Below are 13,819 nucleotides of genomic sequence, written 5' to 3'. Positions count from 1 at the left end.
AGACACATGCCCGTGTCTCTGCTTGTGTGGACAAAATAAAGTCATTTCTAAGCCTTATTTCTCACCCAATCTTGTCTTCCACCTACACCAACACTTAAACACATTCTCAATCCAATACAAGACATTTAAATCAAGTCAAAACCAAGTCATATACATAATATTTTCATTACATGTATTCATAAACTCTATCTTGCCTAATTTATAAAATTCACATATATTCATATTTTACCAAATATGCTATCTTGATCCATTCATCCATATACTTACCATCATTTGACCATTTCAAACATAGATAAAGTATATTAAGACTATTTACACATCAAAACTACCAAACATAGCCATTTAAATGGTTATTTACAACCAAAATATGTATATGCCATCAATGGCCAAGTTAACCTCTACATGTCATTGCAACCAAAATTAGTTTCATACTTGTACCGAAAATGGGCCAGTGGATAGTGGGAGTGATCTCTGCTAAGCTTCCAACCCAATAAGCCTCCGAGAACTATAAAACAGAATAAATACAACTGAATAAGCACTTAGTGCTTAGTAAGTCCGTATAACGAAAAATTTACTTACCATTGATTTACATTTATAATACACATACAAGAATACATCCAAAGTAATTTGGCCACTAGCCTAACACACATAACCTCAACAAACATGTTAGTCATGTATTTCATGTAAATATCAATAACAAGGATGAGTTCATCAAATATCGAGTTTCCAAGTATTTCATGTATATACATATAATGATTTCATTTTGATTTCATATGTACTTATGTTAGAATTTCACTCGTTGCATCATTTGAAATCTCGATAGATACTTAGGTAGTACACACGAAGTGTACAATACTATAAATTCATCAATTCATATTCGGGACTTTTACAAGTACATAAACAGAAAGCTCTCTCTCAAACCTATATAACGGGATGCTCATGTGAGCATGTAATGGGAAGCTTATCCGAGCTTAATAACGGGAAGCTTATAAGAGTCATATTCAGAATGCTCATGCGAGCATATAACGGGTAGCTCCGAAGAGCACTTAATCAAGAAGCATCGGATAACCATATAACAGGAAGCTCAAGTGAGCAATAATGAGAAGCTCACAAAGAGCCTATAATCAGGAATCTCACAAAGAGTCATATACGGGACGCTCATAAGAGCTGTAGTGTGCCCACAACACATGTAGAGCCATGATCGATCGAGATGCTCCGAAGAGCATTTAACGGGAAGCTCACGAGAACTATTTAACGGGAAGCTTGAGATGGCTTGTAACGAAACGAGACGCTCTTTCAAGCTACAGTATGTCTGCAATATATGGAGGACCACTACAATTTCAAGAAACAGAACCCTATAGTCAATCGAATTTCATTCATTCAAACGAGATTTAACATTTATCGGGTATTTTCCAAATATGTAATCAGATTTCATATACATGGCCAATACACAATTCACATACAAGTCATTCAAATTAATTCAAACATATAATTGCACAATTAAGTTACACGAACTTACCTTGACAAATGTTCGTGAATCGTAATATACTAATTCGATACTTTTTCCTTTCCTCAATCCAATTTCGTATTTTATCTTTCCAGATCTATATGAGTAAATTTAACTTAATTTAATACAATTCATAATCAATTCAGTTCATTTCACATTTTAAGCAAAATTATCATTTTGCCTTTATACTTTAATTAATGATGATTTTGTCCCTAGGCTCGGAAAAATAAAATTCATTCAATTTAGTCTTTATTCCAAGCCTAGTCAATTTTTACTTATAACAATAACAGTCCATGAATTTCTTAAAAATAAAAAAATTTCATGAATTTTACAACTTATCAATTTAGTCCCTAAATCATGTTTTCATCAAAATTCCCTTAACAAAAGATGTTTATCTATCAACAACCTTTCATTTTATACCATAAAACTTCATAATTCAACTATATTCATCCATAAAAAAATCCTAGAACTTTGATAATTTTGCAAATTAATCCCCAAAATAGCTTATATTACGATCTCGAAAACATAAAAATTACTAACAACGAGACAAAAATTCATACCTAATTAAGCCAAGAAAGCTTGCTTGAGCTCTTTTCTCTTAGCTAGAGTTTCCATAAAAAAATTGAGAAAGATGATGATAAATGATGATATTTTTTATTATTTATCATCTTTTCATCTTTTTCTTTCCAATTTCATCCTTTTCTTTAATTAAATTTCCATGGATGAATCGTCATCCTCATCTACTAACTTCTGTTAATGGTCTATTTTCCATATAAGGACTTCAAACTTTGAATTCCATAGCTATTTGAGACATATAGCTTCTAGAATTCAACTTTTGCATTTCATGCAATTTGGTCCTTTCCATCTAATTAAGCATCAAATCTATAAAACTTTCTTAACGAAATTTTCATAAGATTTTCCTATCATAATTCAGACCATGAAATAATATTAAAATAATTTTTTTTTGGAATCAGATTTGTGATCGCGAAACTACTGTTCCGATTTAACTGAAAACGACTGTTACAATCTATTTGTTGGAAAAATTCAAGGAAATGGTCAAGTACCGATACCCTATCTTTAGGTATTGATACTTCCAAACGGAAGTGGTAAAATGAATTTTCAAAAAACATACCAACTCAAGTCATCTAACATATTTCAACATCCATAATCAACAACACAACCATAAGACATTAGCTATGCACTTAATCTATCCACACTTCAAGCATTAACTATTTCAACAAATCTTCATGCCAATTCAATCCATGAAATTTAACACTTTTCAACTAGCTTACAAAACTATTAGCATAGTTTCACCATTAATCTAATTAAATCATCAAACAAACATTATCCTCATAAAATCATGCCAAACCAATCCACTTATTATAACACATACATAGTTCTCACACAATCACATACAATTTCATTCAAAACTTTGCTAACCATTAATTTAGTTAATCATATCATCACTTATATAACTTATCATCAAGCACTTCCAATTATATATATATATATATATATATATATATATATATATATTCATATATACATATTCACAAGAACTTGAAAATCAAGTTCAACTAACATGTAAAATACCTATATACATTAATAGAGCATACACAAACTATTTAACTTCTATATTCGAGTATTCAAACATAACAAAACTCAAGTAACATTCTTAAGTACATGCCAAATTTAATTAACCACAAGGAGTTCACCGACATGTTGAGTCCGAGATATTTACTAGATGCAAAAGATGATAAACAAAATAAAAAACTTAGTCTAACTTGCAAACGAGAAACAACCAATTATTAAGTAATTAACTTAACAACATATTTATAATCATATTGTTGTGAATAAGTTATGAATTATACCAATACATAACATTATATTAAATGTATCTGTTATACTATTTTAATATACTAAATCTTTCAAACTTCGTACCCGTCTACCAAAATAATGTTTGCTTAGTGCTCGTCACCATGTATTTGGCACCCAGTGCCTCATCGGACTAGTCGAAGTATTTGCGCTCATCACTCATCTATGTATTTGGCCTCATCGGACTAGCTAAAGTATTTTTCTGCACGTTTTTTAGTAACAATTTCCATTGAATTTTAATTCAATTCACATCACATCAACCACCATTCTAAACTCAATTCATCCATTTATCTTAACTCAATCAAAAATCAATTTCATACTTTCATGAAAAAAATACTACTTTCTATTGTATTCAGTTTAGTCCATCTCGAAAATCAACATTTTATACCAATTTAATTAAGTTAATCAATCTCACTTTTTAATATTTAATAATACTAAATAATGAAGATATCTAGTAATTTAGATGTGTTATAGTGTGGGATTACAAATCATAAACTCTAAAATATTCAGTATACTAATCGTTTACTAAATTCTCATGGGCCAATTATCAATTCAGTATCAATTCAACCTTTGTAGCTGTATACATGTTTTCATATTTCAAATAGCAATTCATATACATTTTAACCATGTAATATCAACATATACATATCAATTTCATAATCAATCATAACATCCACTAATTTCCATTCAACTACACTAATGTACCTCAAAATGGTACCTAAATCATACCAATTCAATTTATACAAATCTAACCCATATCATATAACATGCAACCATTTATAATCCATTCAATTTCAACCTTTGTAGCTGTATACACTTTTCATATTTCAAATAGCAATTCATATACATTTTAACCATGTAATATCAATATATACATATCAATTTCATAATCAATCATAACATCCACTAATTTCCATTCAACTAAACTAATGTACCTCAAAATGGTACCTAAATCATACCAGTTCAATTTATACAAATCTAACCTATATCATATAACATTCAACCATTTATAATCCATTCAATTCCATAGTATTTACTTCATACCATTAGTCAATTGCTACTTAGACTATCTATTTCACATATATATATTTCACAACATCAAACATTACCACATTAAAGGCTACAAGTATAACTTATACTGATACTATCTCACAACATAACCATTTGATACCACATATATGTTCATATCTATTATATATTTCATATTTTTCGATTTAATCCTTTTGATGCCAAAACATTATATAATAATTCAACTATAAAGTAAAACAATATAATACAATTATATCATTAATTAATAAAGTAAGTCCCATATGAATTTACTTGACAAAAATAATAACAAGCAAGGCGTCGAGGACTAATCCATAATTTGTCTTTTCTCAATTATTCTTTAATTAATTCAATTCTCAATCTATAATAATTCATTTTAATTTATCAATTCTAAACATCTTATAACAGCATATTATAACCATGTATCAATTCAATTTCATTTTCAGATATCTCTTAAAATTTTTTATTTTATTCAATTTAGTCCCTAAAACTAATTGCTATAACTTTCAAATTTGAGCTTCAATTCTGAAACCGATCTATATTACATCCTTCTACAACCTTCTATTATAAAAATACAAAACATAATATCAATTTCAAAATTCATACACCTTAGTCCCTATGTTAAAAATTAGCAATTAAATTTTATAAACTAATCATTTTCACTTATAAGCTTAAAATCTACCAATTTAATACCAAACACTTCAAATATTCATCAATGACAATTTTAAAAACTTTAAATGTTTTAAAAAATAATGCTCAAATTAACTAAATCAAGCTTCTACGATCTTAAAAAAAATTGACTTAAAATAACTTACCAATCAAACTAACAAAGTTGAAAAAGCTTGAAATCCCTGTTTCTTTCTTTGTTTCGTGAAGAAGAAAAGATGAACATAGTGGTCTTATTTTATTTTCTTTTAGTTTAATATATATACCGTTATTAATATTAATTAATTTAATATAATTAAAACAAATCATGTTTCAATATACTAATATAATAAATTTATAATAAAATAAAAATTAGTGGAGTACAACTTACCTCCACCACCGTTTGGCCACATAAAATGAGTAAAATCACTCCTTTGGTCCCTTGATTATTTAAAATCCATAGTGGTAAATTTTTGTGATTTTTATAATTTAGTCATTGTTCCTTAATTAACTATCTAAATGACAAAATTAATGGACCAAACTTTAAATAATCTTTATACTAATCTTGTAAATATTATTATTTAATATTAATAGGCTTAAAAGTAAAAAATGGAGTCTCAGAACCACCATTTCTGACAACATTGAAAAACGAACTGTTAAACATATTCCATGTGTTATTATGGTCAATTAGTTTTAAACCATGCGTTTTACTATTTATTGTAAGTTATTCTTAAACACACATTTATATATATTTTTTGGTAGATAAGGAAGCTAAATACATATAACCATAACAAGAATTATACCTGACACCAATACTGTCTTGTAGAATCTCTATCTCGATCATCTTGGGGGGAACATCATAAATTCTCAAACCAAGAGGAACATTTCTTCCTAATGCTGCCATAGAATCTCCAACCATATTCGTTGTGCGTGGAGTAAACATTACCTTTAGATGTCAATCCCTTGCTAACAGCTCTCTGACGATTCGTGCTAGACTCCCTTTGTCTCCTCTGTCTGACCATTAAGCATATTGATCGCAATCAAACAATCACTTTCCACCAATAATTGCTTTACGCCTCTTTTCCAAGCTATATCCAATCTGTCCATGATTGTCCATAATTCTGCATCAAGTACAGAACAAACGCCTATATTCCGACTATAACCAGTAACCCATCTACCTTGAGGATCCCAAAAAAAACCCTCAGTTGAGGCTCGACCAGTAGTCAAGTGTCTTGAGCCATCTGTATTCAACTTGCACCAGTCTCTAGGTGGTGGTGGCTAACTAGTAAAAGACATTGTTGGATCATTCTGTTGATTTCTCCTACTGTCCGCCAACGTGATTGATTTCGCAAAGGCCATACTTCCAGCAACCTTAATTGAAGCCTCACCAAATTCTCCATTGAAGAGCGAGTGTTTTGTTGTTTCCATATTTTCCAAGTTATAATCCCAAATAAAATATTCCAACAGACACCTTGGACAATAGCCTCATTAAAATCTAAAAGATTTTTTATCAACCATTCTTCCAAATTTAATGAAAGGAAAATATCCAACTTGTCTGATGGTACAAATTTTACCCAGACATTTCAAGCTACCAAGCAATCTCTCACCGCATGCAAAGGTGTTTCAACCCCACTCCCACATAAATCGTAAAAATGGCTATCAACCATTCCCCTCCTACACCGTTCTGAATTGGATAGGAGTCGATTGTGTAATAGAAGCCAAAGGAACTGTCAAACCCTCCGAGAAACATGTAATTTCCATATTAACTTCCATTTTCGATCTCGTAAGAACCAATCACCATGTGCGAATTTACTGTATCCACTAGCTACTGTGCATGTCATTATTCGTTAACCTCCATGCTGTTTGGTCTTCCCCTGTATCGTCTTTTGGGGGATGAATACCTACAATATACAAGAGAACTTCCCTTAGGAGATCCCTTTCAAAATACTCCTAGTTCCATTCTCCTTCTAATATTACCATTGCATATACTGTGGCATCCTGAAAAATAGGTCTTGCATTAGTGCAATACTTAGATAAAGGTCCCAACTCTTTAATCCAGTGATCAGTCCAAAACCTTACTCTCTTACCGTTTCCTATATGCCAAAAGAGGCTACTTCAAAGTTTAGCCCAAACACTCGAAATAGATTTCCAAGTAAAACTGCAACATCATCTTTCAATGTTTTGTGGACAATCCTCATCAATTTTATATTTTGACTTGAGTATCCTGACCCACAAGGCATCTTTCTATAATAGGAAATTGAAACCAAGTTTAAGAAGAAATGCCTTATTTTGATATTGAGTATCCCCCTCGGTCTAGTGGTAATATTTTTCCCGACCAACCAGTGCTATTTTCTGAGAAATATTATTCGATCCCCAAATAAATTGAAGAATAAACTTTTCAACCTCCTGGCAAACACCCAATGGGATAAGAACCGACTGCATAAAATAATTGGGAATTGATTGCAATACTGATTTTGCTAAGGTAACCCTACCTGCTAATGACAGAAGTTTCCATTCCTATCCAGAAAGCCGCTTCTTCAATTTCTCAATGAAAAATGCATAAGTGCCTTTCGTAACTCATGAGTGTAGTAAAGGAACAGCCAAATACTTACTGAGATCATCCGTTCTTGTCACTCCTAAGTATTCGCTTATCTCATTTGTTACTGAATTATCCACCATGGCTGAGAAATAAATTTGAGACTTCTGATTATTGACTTTATGCCCTGAGAAATAACTAAATTGCATTAGCATTTCCTTGACAATTCTAGCCTGTTCAAGCTCTGCTTTACAAAAGAGCACAAGATCATCCGACAAAAATAGATAAGATAACCTAGGTCCATCTACAGAAAACTGCATAGATTTTCATAACCCTTCTTCAATTGCTTGTTGAATATAGTGACCCAGTCTTTCCATGCACGAAACAAACAAGTACGAAGATATTGGATCACCTTGCTGCACCCCTCGAGTTGGTATGAATTCAAGATTAACCTCTCCATTCCACAATACTTGCATTGAAGATGTTACACAATTCGTAACTAAATTACAAATTGTTGATGGTAACCCAGCAGTCTTAAGAGTATCCTTCAAGAAATCTGATCAGATTCGGTCATAGGCTTTCTTTAAGTCTATTTTGATCACCATCCAACCAATCCTATCTTTTGAAGTGCACATCGTATGTATAGCCTCCTGAGCAATTATAATGTTGTCCATAATTGAGCGACCCGACACAAAACTAACTTGTTTTGGAGACGTAAGCTTCATCATGATTATTTTTAGCTAGTTGACTAAAGTCTAGGTAATGATCTTATATAACACTGAACAGAGGCTGATTGGTCTGAATTGAGAAAAAGCCTCCGGGTTATTCACCTTTGGAAGTAACACTAGCAGGGTAGTATTCAGACTTGGATTCAAAGGTCGACCCGCAAACACATCTTTTACTACACGACATACCATCCAAAGTTGCCTTTACTTCCAAATCTGTCACCTCCATACAAAGGTTATGTATTTCACCATCATTTAGCTGGGGAAAGTAATTCACACGCATCAATCTCCCGCTAATTGTTCCTTCTATAGTATAGAGATTTTTGAAAAAATTAATAGCTTCTTCTTTCAAAACATCATTGTCAAAACTCCACGACCCATTGCTTAATTTTAGAGCCTAAATCCTATTATTTCTCCTCTTATTCAGCTTCTGTCTATGGAAATATTTAGTATTCCTATCCCCACTAATTAGCCAATCACAACGTGACTTCGGCTTCCATAACAGTTCCTCCAAATCTAGAATCAATTCCATATCCTGCCTTAGACAAAAATCCAACTTCCTCAAATTCCTCATTAGTTTATCTTCTAATATACGTTCCACCCCTTTAGTCCTAGCCATTACTTCTTTCTTTTGAAAAGACTACCAAAAGTGTTAAGATTCCATTCCTTTGCTACACCTACAAAATTATTGACAGTCTCCATAATATCCCCATTAAAATTCCAGTTTCCTTTAACCAATTCAAGAAATATTTTATGAGATAACCAACTATAAAAAAATGAAATGGACGCAAACCTTTTTTCTTCTCTTTCCCATCAAACGTAATAAGTAAAAGTCGATGGTCTGATTTTAATCCATGGAGATGTCGAATTGCATAATTTGGAAATTCATTAACCTATTCCATATTTCCAATTCCACGATCTAGCCTTTCAAAAGTTGTACCCCTGTTCCAAGTGAATTTGGGGCCAGAGAAACCTAAATCAATCAAATTGTGATCAGACAAAAAAGCTTTGAATCTCCTGCACCCGTCTCCTCATCAAATTTGGACATTGATAATCAACTGTGTCCAAAATAGCATCCAAGGTTCCCTTGTAACCCCCACTATCTTACTTAGAGCATTCCATAAAATTTCACGTTTCCTCACATCTGGACTCCCATATACAACTATCCAATGAAATGCTTTGGCCTTTTGAACCATAAAGAGTGACATATGAATGAATTGGAAATGGCTTACCTGGATATCTATCGAAACGGATTCATTCCATAGCACCCAAATACCACCAGCAAAACCTCGCGCCTCCACTCTATGAGAGAATTTAAAACTCGAATTCAAGATAATTGAATCTGCTCGAACCCCACTTATCCTGGTTTCTAACAATACAACCACATCCACAGCAAAGTCACAAATATATTCTTTCAGAATATGATTAAATCGAGGGTGTGCGCATCCTTGACAATTTCAACTAAGAAATTCGGAAGCATAAACATATAAATTAGAAAGAAAAGAAAATCCAACCCCGAATTTAACATTTAGCCTGGAAGTTCCCCTCATCGCTTTCCGCTTCTAATAGCTCTATCCATCTTCTCTTAGCACTTCAATATTCCTTATTGCAGAATCAATCTGCTCAGAGATGTTCTCCACTAGATCCACCACCGGCATCATAGCATCAACCTTCTTCTTGTTTCGCAACCCATGATGGTTTTGGTTTCTGAACTTACCCCATTTCACAGTATAAGGTTATGGTGGGACGGAGGAAGATGGCCCACCTTCCAAAAACTTCAACCCCAACGTATTCGACATGTTCTTACCCTTAACCAACATAATATTCGGGTCCCAATTCTCCTCCACCACAACCACCTTGTGATTCCCCTTTTCTTCTATAATTTTTTTTTGTTTTCGCCTAACGTATGAAAAGCCACCATCGTCCCAATTTTGTGAAGACTAGTTTCCTCATGTGGCTCTTTAACTTGACCACTTTTTTGTTGTGGCCCACTAGATCTAAACTTAACCCCATTCAATCCTTTCTTCCTAAGCCCAGATCCTTGCAATGCTTTTCCTTTGTTTTTGGACCCACTCAAAGATGACCCACTAGCTTCACCCAAGGAAAAGCCTAACCTGGGCATAATAACATTTATTGTACTCGATGAATTCCCATCCATATTTCCAGTTGTACCATCCCCTAATTCCTCATTCAAATCAATAATCAAGGAAAATCTTCATCCATTATTCATTTTTTGTTGATTAGTCTACATTTTAGCATTCCTCCTTAACGCGAAACAACCATCCAAGACCCAAATTCCTCTGTTTCCTCCCTACGATTTAGTTCCGTCATCGTTGACGATTTGACAACAGTAGCCTCCTACTCCTGATCCATCGGTGGGTTTTCCTTCTGTAGTTTAGGACACACCTCCTTCTGGTGGTCGTAGTAGCCACAACCAAAACAATCATTTGGTAAGCCTTCGTACTCTATCCTTTGTAATCTCCCTTCCACTCAGATTTTAGAAATTAATGGTCTATTTAGATTAACACTCACCGCCACTCTAGCAAATTGGCATCGCATTCTATTTTTAGTTTGATTCTCCACCTTGATCACTTGACCTATCGAGCTTTCCACCGCCCCCAAGAGACATTTTCTGTAATAAGAACCCGAGAAAACCAAGAGCCGAATCCAAACCATTAAGTGTTTTGGATAACTCACAGAAGTATTGAAGGACGATGACCATGGTTGTATTGTTAAATACTGCCCATAGATCGTCCAAGGACCATCAATCAACGCTTTGTCATAATCCTCCATTGCTTGAAATTTAACGAAGTAGTAATCGTTCTCTAAGTCCATCAGTTGAAATGAGTGATTTGGCTTCCACATACTATTAAGCTTGGAAACCAAATTGTTGAATCCAATTTTCTGCCCAAGAAGTTTTATAATCACCGTTTTGGCCATACTCCTCTGAATCCACGTGTGCACTCTCTCAGAGAATTTGATATATGGAATTCCATTAGCAAGCCCAGTTGTCACATCCCCTTCTATCAGTTCAAACTTGTCCTCATCAAAGTCCTCCTCCTGATTATCATTCGATACCCAACCAAGTAATTTATCTTTAAAAGAAACGACTTTTGCTCTCCCTTCATCTACCTCCATATCACCCACGTTCGGAGGATCATCCTCCCGCCGGCATTCTTTCTTTGTAGCCCTTGCCACTCCGGACTCTCCTCCCAAAGTTTCACCTGATTGCATTTTTTTTTTCAGTTTTGTTGATTAGACGGAAATACACTTTTCTACTAATGGAATCACACCCATTTATATTTTTAATTCATAATTTTTACACGTATACATGTGTAATAAAATTTTTAATATTTATAATAGAAATATGTTTATGATAATGTAACGCTGTAAATATTACTTAGATCCATGTTTACTCTCAAAACCTTTGTCATGATGTCTTGCTGTGATTGTTAAATTTGCCTTAACTATTTTCAACATCACTTTCTATGTCTTTGAAAATATATATATATGGAATTTGTTACTTGTCTTTAATAGCTTCACTTTAAATTTATTTTAAATTAACTTGAGTTTTGATAAATATTTAATTTAAAGCCGATTAAGGCATTAATCTTATGAATTTATGCGAGGCATTACATATCTATATTAACTATCAAGATTTTAGAATTACAAATTACAAACAAATTTTTAATCACCGTATTTTTCATTATCTTTTGGGTTTATTAAACCATGTAAAATTTTGTGTAGGAACTTCTTGAAAGAAGCAACATTGGAAGGTGGGTTGTCATTTGTGAGGGGATTTGGAGTGGACATTTTCGAGATGGCTGCAAAAGATAGAAATTTAGCCAATACTTTCAACCACTCAATGTCCAACCACACTGCCATAGTCATGAATAAAGTCCTACAAATCTACAAGGGTTTTGAAGGATTAACCCAAGTGGTTGATGTGGGAGGAGGATGGGGCACAAATCTTAAGCTCATTATTTCAAAGTACCCTCGAATTAAGGGCATTAACTTTGACTTGCCCTTTGTTGTTAAAGATGCACCCAATATTCCAGGTAACCCTACAATTGATTCAATTTTATTCATGATTTTTCCTTGAAATTTAAACTAGGAAGAACAGTGGGAATGCTCCATCTTTTATTTTATTAAAAAAAATAGAATGAAATTGAGTTGAGTAATAAATTGTAAAATATTTCGGCTTGAATCAAAATTTAGTGCTCAAAGTTTGATTGAAGCTTAATTGAGTTTTACTCTTCAAATTTTCACTAAATTTTATATAAAAGAAAATAAATTACTTTTACCGAACTTATTTACATAATAGAAAATAAATTTGATGTCCAAAATAGAACTTCTGATTCAAATATTTGTGTTTTCAAGTTCTATTTTGAATAAAATGTTTACAAAATTATGGTGTAATCACTTTTTTTTAAACTAAACTCAAGTAATTTATAAACATAAATGTTTCCACAAAACCATGAATAAATTTTTGTTTAAAGTTTCCTCAATGAACTTTGATAACTTTTAATGGTATTTTGTTGATGTTAGGTGTGGAGCATGTAGGAGGAGATATGTTCAACAAAGTTCCTAATGCAGAAGTTATTTTTATGAAGGTTAGCGATTAAGATCAAGTTTTTATTTTATATAACAACTTTATTTGTTTGCTAAATTTTCTAATTTTATAAAGACATGATTATTATATATCTATTACAACATTTGAAATTCACATCATATTTAAATTTTAAAAAAATTAAATTAAAAATATAATATATTAATAAAATATTAATTAGTGAGATTTAACTAATGCATTTAATAAAATTTATATATATAATGTCATTTATGAAAAATTATTTTATTTAATAAAATCTCGTCAATTACAATAGACATATTTCTCTCTCTATATATATGTAATTGTATTTTTTCTACTTCAATAAAATTGATGATTAACAAAAAATGATATTTATATAGTATACTATATTCGGAAAAATGAGTTAAATCAATTTAGTTAATCCGAATCTATTTTTCACCAGTGATTCAAACTAATACTTTCGTTTTCTATCTCTAAAAGTTTGATTTCTTTATTAAAATTAATGTTGCTAATTTTCTTATACTTATCTCATTTGGTTTGTTTGTTAAAATATAAAATTATAATAATAGTCATTATGGCTTAGCACTACAAAAACTGTGCAAACGAAATAATGAACATCAAAAGTTTGTTTATGCAGTTCGATTTTCTTACATCTGCAAAGCTTAACTCAGTGAGTAATTTCACTATCTTTAATCACGAATACAACAAGTGTTTCAAACTTTATCAATCCCCAAGTATAGGAATATCACCTTTGCAGCTCCAAATTCTTCCCTGAGAACTTGAGTAGTAAATATTCAACAATGCTTACAATAACAGTTTGCACTCTCTCACAAAAATAGTTCCTTAATGAATAAATTAGAATGCACTCAATAAACTCTAATACAAAACCTAGACAA

At 32.1% G+C, this 13,819-nt stretch overlaps 1 protein-coding gene and 1 long non-coding RNA gene across 4 annotated transcripts in view; one reads left to right on the top strand and one right to left on the bottom strand.

Annotated features, from left to right (window-relative positions):
* The window catches only part of LOC105782479 (caffeic acid 3-O-methyltransferase), a 46,509-nt gene that overhangs the window by 31,618 nt on the left and 1,072 nt on the right, over positions 1 to 13,819 (top strand). For all 3 annotated transcript variants that reach the window (XM_012607237.2, XM_052626284.1, XM_052626285.1), the window contains 2 exons: positions 12,083 to 12,393; positions 12,884 to 12,948. In XM_012607237.2, coding sequence (XP_012462691.1) covers positions 12,083 to 12,393; positions 12,884 to 12,948 — 376 coding nt within the window. The remainder of the gene's footprint in view (positions 1 to 12,082; positions 12,394 to 12,883; positions 12,949 to 13,819) is intronic.
* On the bottom strand, positions 104 to 10,252 carry LOC105782483 (uncharacterized). Its single transcript, XR_008192701.1, has 2 exons — positions 5,878 to 10,252; positions 104 to 505 (listed from the first exon to the last, which is right to left on the bottom strand). It is a non-coding gene; the product is annotated as an uncharacterized LOC105782483 (long non-coding RNA).

Source organism: Gossypium raimondii, chromosome 13 (assembly GCF_025698545.1).
Source record: "Gossypium raimondii isolate GPD5lz chromosome 13, ASM2569854v1, whole genome shotgun sequence".
In the NCBI taxonomy this organism is placed as follows: Eukaryota; Viridiplantae; Streptophyta; class Magnoliopsida; order Malvales; family Malvaceae; genus Gossypium; species Gossypium raimondii.
The sequence above is the reverse complement of the archived record's forward strand: the minus strand, read 5'-3'. Positions and strand labels throughout refer to the sequence as shown.